This window comes from Struthio camelus, chromosome 8 (assembly GCF_040807025.1).
Source record: "Struthio camelus isolate bStrCam1 chromosome 8, bStrCam1.hap1, whole genome shotgun sequence".
Lineage (NCBI taxonomy): Eukaryota > Metazoa > Chordata > Aves > Struthioniformes > Struthionidae > Struthio > Struthio camelus.
In genome coordinates, this window is record NC_090949.1 from 18,480,090 (window position 1) to 18,498,288 (window position 18,199).

At 37.9% G+C, this 18,199-nt stretch overlaps 1 protein-coding gene across 4 annotated transcripts in view; it reads right to left on the bottom strand.

The window, feature by feature from the left end:
• Positions 1–17,885, bottom strand: part of FNBP1L (formin binding protein 1 like) — a 61,602-nt gene extending 43,717 nt beyond the window's left edge. For 2 of the 4 annotated variants that reach the window (XM_068952460.1, XM_068952459.1), the window contains exon 1: positions 17,238–17,583. In XM_068952460.1, the coding sequence (XP_068808561.1) occupies positions 17,238–17,261 (24 nt within the window). In that variant the 5' untranslated portion in view covers positions 17,262–17,583. Of the gene's footprint in view, positions 1–17,237 lie in introns of all 4 variants that reach the window. The other 2 variants (XM_068952461.1, XM_068952462.1) reach the window with 2 other exon arrangements.
• Between the last annotated feature and the right edge of the window lie 314 nt (positions 17,886–18,199).

Here is an 18,199-nt window from a genome sequence, read left to right on the forward strand (position 1 = left end):
GCCAAGATGACTGCAAACTTTACAGAAAAGTAAAACACTCTGTCATGTAAAACTTAATTTCAGTAAGAGAAAAGAAAAAATTGAGGACAAGAAGGATTTAGAAGGTTAACAATGAGAAGAAGCACAATAAGGCTCTTCAAAAGGTAAGAGACTGCAATACATCACCGAAAGAAATAAGCCTCTGTACAGAACAAAACTGCTTTTTGAGTTAAAAAAAAAGGATAAACAATTAAAGAGAACACTGACTGAAGTACTATGTAGAATTTTCATAAAGATTAAGTAAAGTTTATTACCAGGGCACTTAAATCATCTTCTGGACAAAAATCCTGAAATCTGGTGGGGTGGGGTTGTATTTAGCAAACACTAAAGAGGAGAAAACATGGCAAAAAGGGGAATTTAAAATTCAATTTTCACCAATTTTACTGTGCTTAACATCATGATTCATTCAACTATATAAAAATAATCAATGTGGAAAGTATCTACTCAGGTAATTCATGCCATTAAATACTTCTTTTCATGAGTTAAAACATATCCTTTAAAATTATCAGGCCAACAAACACTGCAATTGCTTGTGGATATTTTGACTCCTATTACTAGAAGCTAGTGATGAGCATTTCCTTTCATCTCTCTGCACGCTGCCCTAGCACCAACATACTGCAACATAAGCTTGCTAAAACAAACTAATCAACCTGATTAGTCAGAATTATCCCAATGCTCTTTTTCAAGCAGGCAAGTCTTAAGTGGGTGTTTGCTTCCAGAAAGTAAAGAGAATGTAGAAGTTCACAGAACTTGCAAATTGAAGCCAAAATTAACACTGAGACTTAAAAACACTTTTTACAGAATGCCAGTTTTGTAAACTAACTCAATGTTAGTTTCATAAAACAATAATACAGGGTGTTGTTTCATAAAACAACAGTCCAGGCCAGTTTCTTCACAGCCTACAGGTTACTGTAGAAATGCCTATCTTCACATAATGCTCTAAACTCAATAATTCAGAAAATTCTTTAAAAATAAACCTAAAACATTTGCAGTTTTAACTCTCTATATAATTAATAGGCAGACTAATTCTAAGGTTAAACTGTTAACACTTCTTTGCAGTTTTTCAAATGTCAACCATTACATCAATGCTTTTTAAAGTAATCAATTAGCTAATAATTTTTCTTTTTTTGAATTTTCTTAACACTCCTGTTTGTCATTAAGAGCATTAACAAGTGATACAAATTATAAACAAGTACTTTCAGGTAGCTGGGGGTGGGGGGAGACAGAGCGAAGGAAGGAAGGCATGGGGCAGAGAGCATCAACTTCCCTGTCACCTAAATACCACTTACTTGTATTGATTTGCCCAGCTACATAAGCGTCAAGGGCAATTCTGGGACTACTATTTTTAACCAATGTAAAAATCGCAAAATGTTTAACCAGTAGCGTGCACAAAATCCCACTCAGAAGAGTCAACTTTGTGTGTTTCTCATTTAAAAATGTAGATTTAAGCTGTACTTCAGTGCATAAATAGATAGAAGTTAATTGTTTGGTATAGGTTGTATCAAACTGTCTATTTTTCTGACAGTTAGGACAAACCTAGTATGAAAATAACTACACAGAATCCTACTACTATCAGCAGAACTGCCTTCACAGTTTCAACAGGTATAGAGCAAGGTGTATCCCTTACAACCCTAACTTTCCTCACTGATTTTTATTAAAGGTGCAGGTTTTGTAGAATATTAAAGTGAAGTCAGTAATTCCTTAAAATATCTTTCAAGACACTTTCTAAACAGTGAGTAAATGATGAACTCAATATCTATAGCACAGGAATAAAACAAACACGTCCTGGTGTTAACTTTAACAGTCCTTACCATATTGTATAGTACACATAGTACAACAAAGCATTTCAGAGTATTTCCCACAGCAAATGCAATTAAAATAGCCAGTAAACCTGCAGAATTTGTTACCAAAATAATAAATACCAGATCTTAAGGCAAACATGAATTCTTTAAACACATGCACAGAGATGCACACAATCTCCTCGTTAACCATAGCTCTCCCAAGGTTGTTTCAACTATTCCCACAATTGCTGATCTGGGTACACTGTAATACACTGAACGCAACTGGAATATAAGGTATTTCCTAGTGCTATTATTAGTTCCCATCAGATAGCTGTAAGATAAATAGGCACATACCCTACCTTTGTTGCTCCTGGTATTCAAAAGGTGCACACTCACTTCCCATTAAACGGGACTAGACGCTGTTCAACACTTCAGAAGATCAGAGATCACAGGGGTCTGGTTAGGTAAACAGCTAACATAATTGAAAGGCCAGTCCGTTAACTCATTTACCATATGCTTTGTGTTTGTCACCTCAATAGACTAGTGGACTTTCCTGTAAAGAGCTCTAAGCTGAAGAAATTTCCCTTTCAATATCCCCTGTGAATATTTTACTGTTCAAAAGAAGGTATAGAGAAGCCACACCTTTTTTCCTTAGTATCTTCTAAAGAGGAGTGAGTATTTTTTAAACTTGAATTTAAAATAAGATCCATATACTTAATAGGAGTTAATGTGGAAGTAAATTAGGGCTTTCCAACCTTCTGCTTCAGATAACACCTTGCAAAAAAACAAAGGAGATCCTATCTTCTCAACAAAATCCACTGCACTCACTGTTTTTAAAGCAAGATTTGTAGTAACATGTAACATAACTGAATAAAGAATTTAAATTGAAAACAGATGTCAGTATTGGCATGTTCAAAACTATGGAATTTTTCAAAGTTTTGTGATTCAGATAACTAACATTAAAATGTAACATGATTCTGCTGTGTGAATTTATCTCAGAGTTTTTAGGATAGGAGCCTAGAAAATTCACAGTGAAATCCTCTTATACTTCACTGTGACAGACTGCAGGATCCTAACCTGCACTACAAGAAAAATATTAAAATTATTCATAAAACAATTGTATCTAATAGAGAAGTACTTTCTTCGCAAGCTCAAATAATAAGTATCCATAGTGTTCTCCTTCCAGGTTAACAAGATATTTTTCCTTCCCAAAAACCTAGAATTAAGGGAAATTATCAGAGTGATGCAATTAAACGATAAGCATGCACAGTTCCATTAGAAAAGTAGTGCCTTTAACAAAAGGAAAAAAATGCAGTGAAGCTGCATATACAAAAGGAAAGTACAAACTTCATGCACCAAAAAAAAAAAAAAAACCCACATTTCTAAGCTGTCATAGCTACATTACCCATTTTCCTTCCAAAAGCCCAAACTCAAAACAGCTCAGTTTCATATTGTTTCCATAATCCAGGGCAGGAGCTGTACCAGTATTAAAAAGGCAACAGGCTCCATAAATATACTCCACATCACAGTAAGACTTTTAATACTGAAAGTACGCAAATCTATGGCATAATCTGTGCAAATATTTCTGAAGCAATCACATGGTAAATAGTACTCACTTTCAAGGCAGAAGAATGCATGGTCACATCTGGCAATAATGACATCAGACTGCATCCATTTCTCTTTTAAGATCAAGAGCCAATCACACAGCCAATCTACAAATTAAAACGTACTTCAACAGCAGTCTACTTCCTGCTGTTATTTCACTCCTGTCTAAACTAGTAGAAATGCAAAGATATTCAGTACTGGACTACAGTGGAGGTCAGAAAGCTATAAATCAAATCCATCAAGCACTGTATCTGTGACAGAAACAGAAGTGTCTTTGCTATGTCTCTCTCCCCTCTGCCCACCATTTCTCAGGATCAATTTCCAATCATATTCCAACCTAATTTTTGAGTGTTCCATCCACCTACTACTTCCCTTGTAACTCCTCCTTTAAGCCTCTTCTGCACAATTTACCTTAGTGACATGACTTAACTGTTTACTCAATGGGCAGATACTGAGAAACTCCTCTCCACCGTAATCAAGGAATACTTTGGGAATTCAAATTAACAGCAACATTTTGAGCACTACTTTAATTCTATGCTCCGCACAAAGCGGTTTGTTCCACTACTGACAACCACAGAAAAAATGCTACTGCAGTAAACAACTAGTAACTCTCTACCCTAATGATTTTCCAGTATTATTGAAGCAGGCAAAGATGGCAAAATAAAAGACAAAACGGTAGGATAGTGCACAACAATATATTGGAGTCATAGTTCAAAATTTAATTACAAGTCTACAGAATACCTCACTACAAATCCTAGTATTTCCCTTTAAAATCCAGGTTCTACTTAGTTTAGTTCTAGCCAAAGAATCACATAAAAAACTCACTCTACATACCTATCTGTAAGTAAAAGAAAGTGTCAGTCTTTTTTTCACCTAAAGATGTGGAAGCATCTCCTGTATTTTATATCATTGTCACATCATACGTTCTTTATGTCCTATACGGAAAACCTAAGTATTTATGAAAGCAAAGTAATTTCAACCTAAAGTACTACTCATATCTTTAATATCTACTCATTTCACTAAACCCTCAGGGAAATAAAACAGCAAAATATTAAACAGTGAGTGAAAAATCTCAGTAAATAATCTACATTGCAGGTACTATTATGAAATAGTAAGTTCTAAGAAACAGCCTCAAATATTGAATAAAGCATGAAATAATGACAAAACCAGAAAAGTGTTGCTTTTACACTGAATACAACTTTTAAGAGTTTTCTTAACAAGTTGACTATAAAACTGAAACCATCTAACTATGTATGGTAATTTTAAATAATTTAACTAACACTCTCTAAACTGCTGTGATTCTCCATTGTCACTTTAAGTAATTTTATGTTGTTCTATTTGCATTTTAAAGTCATGAGATGGCATATATTAATAATCTAGCATAATCTAGCATACTTTTAACTAAGCTTACATAAAGCATTTTGATTAATACAAAAAATTTTTTACTCATGAGCGTTACAAACCTCGCAAACCCAGGATTCAAAACCCAATAGCACAAACAAAAACCCGTTTTCTACCACGCTGCAAATATTTCCCAAAATGCAACAAACAACAAAACTGGAAAGATTACACAGCAGACTTTTCACCATGTCTGCACAGTTATCTCTGATTTCTGAATCTGCATACAAGTAGAATTTAATACTGAGCAGGAGACAGAAACTGACGCTGTTAAAGCAATTAAATGAATTTCTTAAACAGTAGTCAAAATTTGACTTTTTTTGCAGTCAGTCATGAAATTCAATAAGAGATGCATATTCACAGCTTAAACATACAAAGAAAAATCCATTCGCAGCTTTCTGTACAAATCTGTGAATAACTCCAACCTCCTTAAACTAAATTAAAACTAATAAGAACTTCTTTCCATGAAAAGTGGAACTAAGGAACTAAAATGACATAAAACGCTAAAATTGCACACAGCATTTTGAGGTTTATTGATAATCAAATCATAAGCACAAGAAAATAGCTTTGAGGTTGACAAGAAACACGAAAAAAAAACTATTAATTATGGCTAGAAATTAATGAGGCTCTTTAGATTCAAGTGTAGAAAAGAAGCAAAATACCAAAGCTTGGTGGCTACAGAAGGAACTAACTATAGGAAACACTAAAGAAAAAAAGGATTATAAATAAAAACAACATAAAAAGACAGTCCAAACAACTGAAAAAAGGGGCAAGTTAAAAAAAAAATACATATTTGGAGAGATAAAAGCCTTTTCTGCTATGTACTTTTGTGACTGGAGATTTTGCATACTTAACCAAAAATCCCTTAACGGCAGATGAAATTTATCATTTGACACTTTACAATTGCTTTAGGACAGATGAAGCCTGCAAGTGTTCTGTTCTTCCTTTGCATTTCTTTATCATGACCAAATTTATAGAACTAAGGTTTAAAAATATACCTCATTCATTCCTCAATAATTAATGAATAAAATATATAACTAAAACCAAAGAGAACAAATTCCTTGATAGACATATGGTGAAATTAACTACTGAAAAGTCACATATAAATCTACTGAAAATTATTAACAAGTTCGAAGCTGTATTGTATTGAACAAGAGGATGCAACAATTTAAGAAAAGACTAGGAAGAAACAACACTATGAAAAGCTATGCTGTTCTCCTAATGGAATAACTGGTACCAGTCATGAAAGTATTGCAGACAACATCCAAACAACTGTCAGATTTACTTGGAGATACAGGAACATGATCCTCTACCCACAAATGAACAAAAGTCAGCAAAAAAGGAACCCTCTTTTCCAATGACCTAATGAAGAAAAACAGTCATGAAAGCCACAGGCTTCAGGTTTGACTTACGGTCTGGTTACGTCTGCATAATAAAAGTTTGAAATGCTAAGTACATAGTACTACAAATAGTCTATCAAGACTGTAAGAAACACTTTTATATAAGGTGGTTGTTAGAAATTCACTGTTCTCAGTTTCCCAGCATCCAATGAAGATAAACTAATAACAGTACTCCCAACTGGTCTGTATATAGTTCAGAGAAAGAATAGCTCTCCTTTTGGAGTTAAGGGTAAAGATTGAAACTTGTGTTTGAAATACTGATCATTCATTTTATCTCGCATCAAAAATTTATCTGGACTGTACTGCATGGATCTCAGAAACATCACCATCTACTGTTTAATAAAGCCCCCAGATGGTAAGAAAACATAGTTATTGAGATAAATTACACTTTTTATTAATAAGGTTCATTCTGAATCCTTCGAAAGTAAAATTTTCACCATTCCTAAATCCAATTTCCAACTTATAACCATATTCTACTAAATCTCAGCTTCCAGAAGTCAAAGCTCAGAAGCCTGAAATATGATTTTCTGACTCATAATAATTAATTAAAATAAGAAATCATTGGTAATTTTTGCAGATTAAGATAACAAAGCACAGCAACTACAATCTACAGGTAGAGCCAAGAAGTCCAGAGGCAAAGTTATAAGTCAAGATTTTACCACAGAAGCACGTTTTGGGGGATGGGCAGGGGGAGAAATAAAAATGTTTTTCAGACCGTTCCATAAGATTACCTAGAAGAATGCATTATTACTGCAATATCACCAGAGCATGTTCAAATTTCATTAACTTTCCAACTACTACCTCTCTTGGAAAATTGGCTCTGGAAAGCTCCTTGTGCAGAACACTTAACCTCAAGCACGTTAATAAGTTTCACTGATTCTGCAAGACTTTTGTTCGTAGTTGGTTTAATTAAATACATAGTCAAGATTTTTACATCATTAGGACCTAAATAAAAAAACAGATCTAAGTGGAGAAGGGAGCTCCTAGAAGAACTCGGCTCTTCATAACTAAATCTTTATCAGTCCTCATTAATGTGCCTTCACAGTTTTCAATTTAATAATCACTTACTTGATTTAGCTTTGACTGAAAAACTATGGGAAATAATGCTTCATTAAAACCCAGATAATGTACATCATCTTTCTTTCAGCCACTGCATTTTATTGTTTTGTATCTTTTATAAATTGAGGTCTTAATCTTTAAATTTTATTTCACTTGAGCATTTGATCTCTTTCCTGTATCTCAAATTCATGTTCTATCCTAAGACTTGTTAACAATTTCTGCACAGCTTCTTGAAAATAAGGCTCTTTCTAACCCTTCCAATAGATACAATCTTTGTCCGTTGTCCACCCATCTCTTTTTTCAATGCTTCTTGAGTGTTATCTCTACCCATCTCTGCATCCTTCTCTATCATATCAAACACTAGCTTCTTGACCTCACTTTCAAGGGCCCTCCTGGCTGATTCCAGCTCTATTACCTCATCATCCAAAGCATCAACACTTGCCTTTCATGAGACCCCCAACACTCCCCTGTACATTTCAACAAGTATTTTCAGTGCTCTCTTAGGCTGTTTATGAGCCAATTCCCTGCAAACTTATAGAAGGTCCCCCCTCATTGCCATCCTTTGCTTGCAAGGCTTACCAAAAGAAACTGTTAAGATGAGGAATTAACATCACTAACCATCGTGCTAAAAGATACTTGCTTTTGCAGAACTTTGGCACCAGTCACTGACCCATCTTCTGCTGGAGATGAAAGTTAACTGAGTTAGGGACGGTGATTTTACTCTGTTTATACAAGCATGGCACAATGGGATCCTATCATGTGATTAATGGTTCTAGGTACTAAATAAATGCAAACAACAATAAAATGCATTCCAAATAGTGATTACAGACAACAAATATCTTAAATATTCCTTAAAGGGTGACCTACTTCTTATAAACAGGAAAAAAATTGCAGGCCAACTAGAAGTCACAGCAGATAGCTGAAACAGGAACAATCTAGCCATTTATTATAGCAAAAAATGAGTGCAGGACATAAACACTGAAGCCACCGCTGCCAGAATATTTCTCTGCTGCAAAAAAAATTGAACTTTATCATAGTGTGGATACTGTCCTGGTTTCATGTGTATCAGTTACTTTCCTGCTCACTGCCACACAAAACCCCTATGTCTCCTCTGGCAAATGCTTATTTGAAAATACTGTTAGAAAAGTAACACATTTTAGCTTCTTTGAAAGCAATTAAGCAACTGAAAAACAAGAATTTTAACCCATATTCAAAAAGAAAATCTCTTGAATTAATCTATCAACCAGAGTTTGCAAAGTGAGGTTTTCACATCCACGTAAGTTGGGCACCCATCATGAGAAAGAAACCTGCACTCAAGTGCTCTCTTCCAAAGGATTTATAAAGCCCATAAAGATCCATAAAGAACACCCATTTTCATCACCTTCGCTCCTAGCTGGTTTCCTCAAATATGTGAAAAGCAAGGCCGCCTCTGGACTCTCCAGGGCAATTGCTGTCATATTTCAAAAGTTCTTAAGTACATATCTAACACTCCAAATTCAAATCAAGAAGTGAATGTTATTTCATTGCATAACGCTGAAAAAATATTGTTAATACAAAATTACAAAAAAAAAAAAAAAAAGGCATGCTGGAGTATTTTTTTGTGTACCAGTCTACGACAAGTCATTTGCACAGCACCTGCCTCCTAAACAAATACTTGATAAGCATAAGCATTACATGAAAAAAATACTGATAAAATGGCAAATTGTCTAGCAGATTTTACCCATTCAAGTGATATTTGATGAAATATTGTAAACAAATTTCTTTCAAAATAGCTTCAAAACTACTATTTAAATATACGACACAACCTTTCTGTACAAAAGTTATTCAGATAGCAAAAAAAAGGCTTTACAAGGAAGAGTTTTAAATGGTTCTTTCCAGCAGACAATCTGATCAAAGAGAATTAGATGAAAGTTGCTAGAATTTGGTGCTTTTTGGTTTAGCATATAATGTTTTAAAACACTCTATTGCTTTGCACTTGCACATTAAAGAATCTTAAGGTATTCTGCAAAGGAAAGTGTCATTACAATATTAATTTGATGCAAATAAACTTTATTACAATTTGACAAACCAAACAACAGAGACAAAAAGGTAAGTTTACTTGACCAAGATGACACAAGATGTGCACAGCAAAAAACAAGAAAAATTCAGGCCTCACAATATTAGCTTTTTGATGCCGCTACAAGACTACATTTCTCTGAAAGATGTAAAAAGGAACAGAACCATGCATAAATGCACAAACCACAATGTCAGCAGGCAGTTTCAGCAGTCAAATGCCCTTCTTTCTTAAGTCACAAAGCAGAATTCTAACTACAGACAAAACAAAAGGAAAAGGTATTAATGAATCCCACACATAACTTTCAAATTTCATTACTATTAAGATATAAACAGAAAAATAAGCACGCTTGAAATTAAGCCCGCCCTCGTTCTTGTCAGTTAGCATGAACTGCAGTACTGTTATCACTCTCCTCTTAGAACAGAACTTGCAGTGAAGGAAAAAAAAAAAAAAAAAGTACTCTAAGAGTTTTATTGCAGATAATTCTATAAACATAAGTCAGTGTAAAGGGTCAGCATTTTAATGAAAACCTTCTGCGTTTCATTATTATAATACTTTTTTTTTCCCCTCTTCCCATCCAGCTAAAGCACTGTCATGTATCAGAGGCTGAATCTATATACTTTCTGCCAAGAGAGCACTGGGACTGGGGTACGTAAACTCACTAGGGGCAAAATGAAGCAAGCTGACTGGAATTTCAGCTTTCACTGAACAATTTGTTCACCAACACAAGTTAAAAACTAAACATATCTGGACTTTGAGGGATTTTTTTCTTCCATCAACAAAAAATTCAAGTTACTTTAAAAGTATGTACGTGTGCTATTAACAATAAAAATCTAATCTGTAATGTGTTAAAGAACTTCCCCTCCATAAAAAAAAAAAAAAAAACCTGCTTTACTCAATTACTGGCTTCACCAAGCATGCTAAAAGGCTGTTCTGCAAATGTAAGGAACGAGGAATGTAACTACTGTATTAACAGAGAGTTTCACCTAAATTAAGCTAGCATAAGAATTAATTTAAATACAAATGAACCTTTAGACATTTTCCTGTAGCACTTTTTTCACTATGTCTATAGCATCAATGACAACTCTATATAAATAATTATATACAAACTTCTTGTTTTCAAGCATTTAACTGCAAACTGCCAAAAGCCCAAAGCCCATATCATACATACGTAGACACTCTTCACCAAGAACTGAAACCTAAACACATTGATAATAGACTTTTCTCTACCCACGCTTTTGCAATTCCAAAGGATCATGTTCCGGACGTTATTTTGACGGGTACACGCTTTAAAGTTCTCTGCTTTGTTGGGATTGTGTAATCTCAAGCAACCTCCTGCTATTCTTACTCAGAAAAATCAAACTGCAAACTGTAGCATGCAGATTTTTGATATGGCCAACTCTCAGATTGTTTATTATGAGTAAATAATGATAATGAGTAAATTATGATAAATAAATAAATAAATAACAAGGAAGATGAGAGTCACTTTTGCAGTGTTCAGTAATCCCATATTAGAAAAATCCTATGTATGTTTATGCAAACTTCCTTGAAAAGCACTTACATTTCCAAATACACACACAAATGAGGTCATAAATAAAAGAATAGGTGCCATTTTAATAGTGATCAAGTGATAGTTTTCAAAACTGAAAAAAATACTTTCTAAACAGATAGTCAAAGGAACTAATTTGTATGCATCCTTAAATTAAATTAGGTTCAACATTAAAAACAAACTGACAAAAAAAAGTCTCAAGACAATGACTCACTCCTTCCTGGAAAAAACAGTAAAAAGGTCAGATGTTTATGAACTAGACAATTGCTGGAAAAATACAGATAAATATTATTTCTAACTAAGACTTGATATAATTGTTTTCATTCCTGAGACAGAAGTCACTACACATATAATAATCAACTACTCGATCCTTACATAACTTCTATGTGGAAATCTCAGAGGTCTTCACAAAAATGAGATAAGCAGCACAACACTTGGGTGAAACAGACTGTAACCTAACAGAGGTTAAGCATCTCATCCAACACCTTACTCAAGGCAGAGAAATGTCAGAGGTCATTTCATGCATCTGGAAATCTGTACAATTTCATACTTTAGCCACAAGACATATTCCTTGCACACACCTGCAGACCACAACAGGGGTCACTGAATGACAAAGGAATGCATACAGATTACTACTTGCGCTCTTTAAATTAATAGGGGTTGCCACTAAAGTCAAACAAGAAATCTGCGAAAAAAACATTAAAGTTTCATCTCACAAGCATCTACATACCAAATAAAATATTATTTTAACATAGTATAGGTTAGCACACTGAAAAACAAGTTTACAAAACATTAATATTCAAAACCAAAGAAGAATTTCTGCACGTGACATGATCTGTAGAATTATTTTCAATTTTTTTTGTTCAAAAAAATGTTAACAATTCAGTGACTACATAACCACATCATCTTGCATTAATTGTACATAAAGGTTTCTCAATATCAAATTGCTTTGAAACCCTTTAGAAAAATTGATTTTTGATCTACAATAAAATTTATTGAACATAAAAATAAGAAACAATATTACAAAAGAAACATGCTACATAATACTTAGTTAGCTTTTAAAGTCAGGGTTTTTTTCGTATTTACATTCCATGGATATTTTCCGTACAACTAAACTTGGAGATTTTTAATAACAGACAACATCACCATACACAATTTATCCTCCTCTATGCAAAGAGAATATGCCATTTAGGATCACAAGCAAATCTAATGCACCAGACAGGCAACAGTACCACGTGAAAGTTTTCAAGAGCTTTTCAAAAAACTACTGATACAATTGAAGATGATTCAGTATTTTTGCAAACAAAACTTGGTTTTAGGCATGGAATGAATTTTGTTTAGGGGAAGATTAAGAGCAGCACATCACAAAGCATACTTTGATCTTTCTTTGGTCAACTGTAACTTATTTCTAAAATAGTACTGTACGGTGCCAGTGGTTTCTTAATTATAAAAAAGGGCGTGCTTCTGGCCCCAAGGAGCTCAAGACAATATTATCATTAAATCTTCTATAGCTTTTTTTTTTTTTTAAACATAAAACCTTAGTACAAAAGCCTTCCGCATAACTTCTGCTTTAAATATTTATCAAGAGGTGAGAAACAGATGGCTAGATTGGTTTTACAGACTGAAAATACTGTGACACGGTAGTTCAACCTCTTTTCCAACCAACTTCCATTAAGAGGTTAACACAAGTTCCAAAAAAGGGAACATGCATCAAAAAAGTTGAAAATCATCCCTTCAAACACTGTCTTTCTTCTGGTAAAGGTTCCAGTGACTTTTTTAAGAGACAACACTAACCTCTAATATTTAAGGAAGCTACTTTAATTAAACAGAAGTGCCAATCCTGCTGAGTTTCACTTGCCTCCATTCATTAAGCCAAGAATTTCACTAACGACCATCCTCCAGTCTCCAAAGCTCAGTGAGCCTTTAATGTCAAAGCAATGTGAAATTAATGTTATTTGTATGCTTTATAACCATTCAAAAAGAACTCTAAAAGTAGAGACATATATGCTAAAGAGAGGATCATGCTGAACAGATTCTTTAAAAAATCAAAACCCAACATTTTATTTCCATATATTTCAGTTTGCTACAAACTAATTTTACTACCATTTATCTAGTCTTGCCTTGGAGACTAGAGCAAGTATGCAAGTCTGTCGAGGACTGCACTGTGGAAATTCTCTTACTGCTCATGAACATAAGCATACTGCATATGAAAAAAGCACATTAAAAAGTTAAATCTCCAAAAATCTTATTTCAATCAACAGCAGCAATTTCCCTTTACCAGTGAAGTGCAGTAGTGGTACTTTGCTATCACATGTCCTCTTTCATCAGATGATTATGTTGAATATTGAATATTGAATACAAGTATTATGTTGAATATTGAATACAAGTATTACCTAGAAAAAAGTTAAATATTACATATAGGAAAATGAAGTACAGAGCAGTCAAATTCACAGAAAATATAGTTTCAACTGCATTACAGAAGACTGGGATACAGACTTCTCAGGCCTCATTGCTTTGTTCTAACCATTAAGAAAAGATTATCACACAAGGCAGTTCCCTAAAGTATCCTCCCTTTTGTCCAGATATACATAAAGAACACGCTGCAGAGTGATCACAGAAACAAATGCACTAATAAGAATAAAACTATTTGTGGAATAAACTTTCATAATTGATGGAAAAACTGTGGTTGTGACAAAAAAAGCATAAAAGGGAAATATGTTTCATATAGTGGAGAAAAAGTCGCAGAATAAAGCAGTTCTAATTATACAGTAGCTTAAACAAATGAGCATTTATTTTACTATTATTCGTTCACTTTGTTTTATACAATACTGTCAAAGGAAACGCATGCACAACTGGAAGCGGTGATACAGGACAGTGCACGCAATTTAGCCAATACACATACTGAAAGGCATAAAGTGCATCTAACCACTTCAGCCCACCCAAGATGTATATATATTGGCCAACACACACCCACTTTGGAGAGTGGTGGTGTACTTGTAAAATGGCTGACTGAAAAACAAAAACCCCCAGAATCTCCAAAGAGAAAGAGCAGCTACAATGTTTAAACAACTAGAAAATATTGACCTATCAAAGAAAACATTTCCACTGTCATGTCCCTGATATAACCGCGAAAGATATTTTAAATAAAGGTAGCACATGCAGTACTTCAATATCAGAAGAGTTATATTTAATAAGCATCACATAAATATCAGACAGGAGTTGATGTCCTAATCCCTTAACCTTCACCTGGATCCTTATTTCTCTCCAAATTTATCCACATACATTTCTTTCTTTATCAAGAAAAGGACTCCAGGAAAAAAACATATGTAACAAAATAATTCAGTACTGCCAGGCAGCATAAAGTACCAATAACTAGCATGAAGAGATTCAATTAGAGAAGGCTGGGTTAAGAAGACTGTAAAACACCATATACCAAATCATCAAATTTGCCTCAGCCTATCAGAGAAACCTCATGCATACTTGTAAATGTTTATTAAACAACATTCAGAAATACTGTCATCTAGATTCTGAAAAATCCTACTGCATTACCACAGGTGTACATGCTAATGAAGGGAGAATTCAGGCTCAAGGTCTCCAGTAAACCTATGCAGAACAGCTCTCTGCAGCTGGAGACTGTAACACCACAAGCTGCAAGTGCCCTGCTGCCATGAGCATCTCCAGCACAGCTTTGGTTGCCTTCTGAAGCTGCAATGATGTTAGCAATAGTGAAAGATTAAGGAAAAAGATAGAACATAACACAAACACATCCCGTCTTTTATCTACACATTGTTCACAACCCTGTCTTTGAAGCTCCACTAATACTAGTTTTTCCCTGTGTTCTTAACCTAGATTGAAGCTTTTTTTTCCCCATAAATTTTATGCCTGATGTCAAAATATCTTTATTTTCCCATCAAAAGATATCAAAATAATTTAAGATTTGACATGCTTTTCAATCAGCAAGAGGAGCACTGAATATTTGTTTTGTTATGAAAAAGGAAAGAGTTTGCTTTATAGTACTCAATAGCAGATAACATTTTAAAAAAAATAGATTCAACAGAAAAAAGTAATCCATTTAAAACAGACATATTAATACAAAACTTGTATTATCAGAAGCTGGTTGCATAGTTACTAAGAGTATTTTACGCATAAAGTTACCTCATTAACAAAGTTGCTGGTATCTCCACTGAATCCAGCACAAACTACATTAATTTGGAAGAGAAATGAAAGTATCCAGTAACTTTTAACTTAAAAATTCTGATATGATTTCCTCAAATTAACAAAAGATAGAATTAGTGACTTAGGAAAAAAAATGCCAGTATGTCGGGATAAGGTTCAGCTCTTTGCATGACACCATGAATAAAATGCCTGTCATCCAAAGGAAGCGTGTAGTCAAGATCCACCTTTCTGTATATATTTCCTTAAATACAGGAGGAAGATAAACACTTTCTTACAAAACTGAATACAAGACAGAATACAACAACTTAACAAGCTGAAGGAAGAAAATAAAGCTAAGAGGTTGCCAAAATGAGCAGAGATGAGTAAGCTAAAACTCTGTTTTCTAAAGCGATGCACGCTTGATCAAGAGCATACATCAGTCTTCTCCTAAAATGCAAACCCTTATTCTTCCAAAACACTGACATATAACCTCTCATGTGAAGTATTCACAAGCATGATCTACAAAGACATACTTATGCTGCCAATACAAATCATGTATTTTATTTACTACTGTTAAAATTATTTTTTTTTTATTTCGGTTTTGCGAGGAGTGCTGTCAGTACTTCACAAGCCTATTTTACCTGGATTCTCACCATGCCTATGATTCCTACTTAAGTACTGGGCACCACACAAAATACTAACACAAAAGTAATCCTAAATATCTTCCATGCAGGTTTCTCCATATAGCAGACTTGATGCAAAGCTATTACATCTCCACTTTGTATAATGAGCCACAATACTTGGGAGGCTTCAGGAGCTTCGCTGACCCATGACTCCTGTATCTCACACGTGTAGCCTGATGGCAAGGCCGCAGCCCCTGGTGCAGGGAACCACAAATCCTGGTCTTGAGCAGATCTCTGCTTCTCTCTACAGATCAATAGCCCTATGCTACAAGCCCATCTCCTGCCATACGACGACATTACAGGAGACCAAGCTTCCCCATAAAGGATTGGATACCCCTCAAAAAATTGAAAGGTACAATGCTAAGGCCAAACTAAGAGTTCCTGAAAAGACTTCAAGCTACAATATTTAGCTTTATCTTTTTTTTTTTCCCCCCTGAGAGAGCAAGAGTGTGTGTTTCACAATCTTTAGTCTTCATAAATAAACGAAGGGCAGACAGCACTTAAAATGGGGACATTAAATCATCCTAGATATTTTTTTTTTCTTAAGCTTTCCCCCGACCAGAGTCACCAATTCAGCTTCGCTTATAGTAACGACAGTGGAAAACGTAGTAGGAAAAAAAAAAAAAAATCCCACACCTCCATCTGTGGGCACACATCTCAGTGCTTCACTCCAGAAGATTCCCCATCAGAGAAGCCCCCCCTTCTGTACTGCCCTCGGCAGAGCCAAAATCGTCAGAGGAACAGTTTAAGATGTAAGAAAAGTAGAGATGTAACGCAGCACAGACACTTTCTGTCTCCGTGCTGCAAATTCTTCGTATTAAAACGATTACGATACGGTATTAACCAGCGCTCTGTGCTACACTTTGAGACAAAGCTGTATAATAAGCTGCTTTCAATTAGGGGAGACAACTCAAAATGATTTACTTGTCAGAGCAGTTCCGTAGCTGGCGAAGAAGAGCAGCCCGGCACGGCCGCGGGCGGACACACGGCTGGCTGCGGGCCGCGCCGCGCCGGGCCCGCCGCTCCCTCCGCCTCAGGCAAAGGGCGGGAGGGGGCGCGCGGGGCCGCCCCGCCCGCTCCCACCGTCAGGGGTCTGCGGGGGGGGGGGGGGAGGTGCCGCGCCGCGTGCGCCCCCCCCCGCCCCGCCCCGCCCCGCGGCGAGCGCCATGGCTGCGCGAGCCGCCGCGCACGCCCCCGCGCGCCCGGGCAGGGCGCTCCCCGCCCCTCCCCGGCTCCCCCTCCCCAAGCGATTACGCCACCGCCGCCCCCCCTCCCCGGCGCCCCCTCCAGCGTCGCCCTGCCGCCGTGGCCACCCCCCCGACCCCCGCGGGGTGCCCCCTGCCCGGCGCCCGCCGCGGCCCGTCTCTCCCGAGCGCCTCGCCTCGCCCCGCGCCCCCCGCCCCCCTCCCCGGCGGCGAACAAAGCGCCGCGGCCCCGAGCCTCCCGGGAAGCCGCCGCGGCAGACAAGGGAGGGCGGTGAATCCCAGACACAATGAGAGGCGAGCGGGGACTCACCCACAGCTCCGTGCCCCAGCTCATGGCGGCTCCGCGGACAGCGCCGGCCCCAGCAGAGGCGGCGGCAGGCACTGGGGTCGGGCGGCGACGGGCCGGGGAGGCTCCCGCTGAGCAGCACCGGTGCCCTCGGTCAGCGGGGAGAGGCGAGAGACGGCGGCAGCAGGAGCGGCGGCGGTGGCTCCGGCTCCGCCTGGCCCAGGGAGGAGGAGCCGCGGAGGAGACTGGGAGAGGGGCGGGCCCGGCCGAGCCGGCGGCGGCGGGGGGACGGCGAGGGGAGCGGCCGTCGCTCCCGGGGGAGGCTGCGCGGCCGATGGGGTCAGCGTGCGGCCAGGCCCCTGCGAGGACCGTGGGAGCTCCCGCGGCGGCGCGCGGGGCGTTAACCGTTAACGAATGCTGGGGGGGGGGCGGTGTTAACCGTTAACGAATGTGTGGGGGGGCGGTGTTAACCGTTAACGAATGTTGGGGGGGGGGGATGGAGGGCGCGCGGGAACGGCGCGAAGGCTGCGAGCCGCCTCGGAGCGGGGCGGGCGGGCAGGCGGCGCCGCCTGGCCGCGCGTCGCGACTCGCTAAGGAAAAAAATAAAACCTCGAGGCCGAGCGGGGATCGCAGAGGCAGCGAGTCGCCCTGCCATGGCCTTCGTGCGGCCGGAGGCCGGGGCCGGGCGGGTTGCGCAAGGCGCTGCCCCGGGAGCGGCAGGGACGCGCGGCCGGCCTTCAGCCCTCACCGCACATGCTCCTGGGCCACGGAGCGCTGAGCAGGAAAGGAATCTGGTTTGTGGCTTTCTACTCTTTCACAGATGTGTGAGTAAATCCTAAATTAAGAAGTCAGGTTATGTTTCATCTGATGTCAGTCTCGCATATCCTATTTTTGGAGTAACTTGAGTGATTCATTTATCACTCGGGGAGGGGGGCGTTTCCTCCGCGACTGGAAAAGCAGGTGTGTTAAATCCTGGACAAAGATTT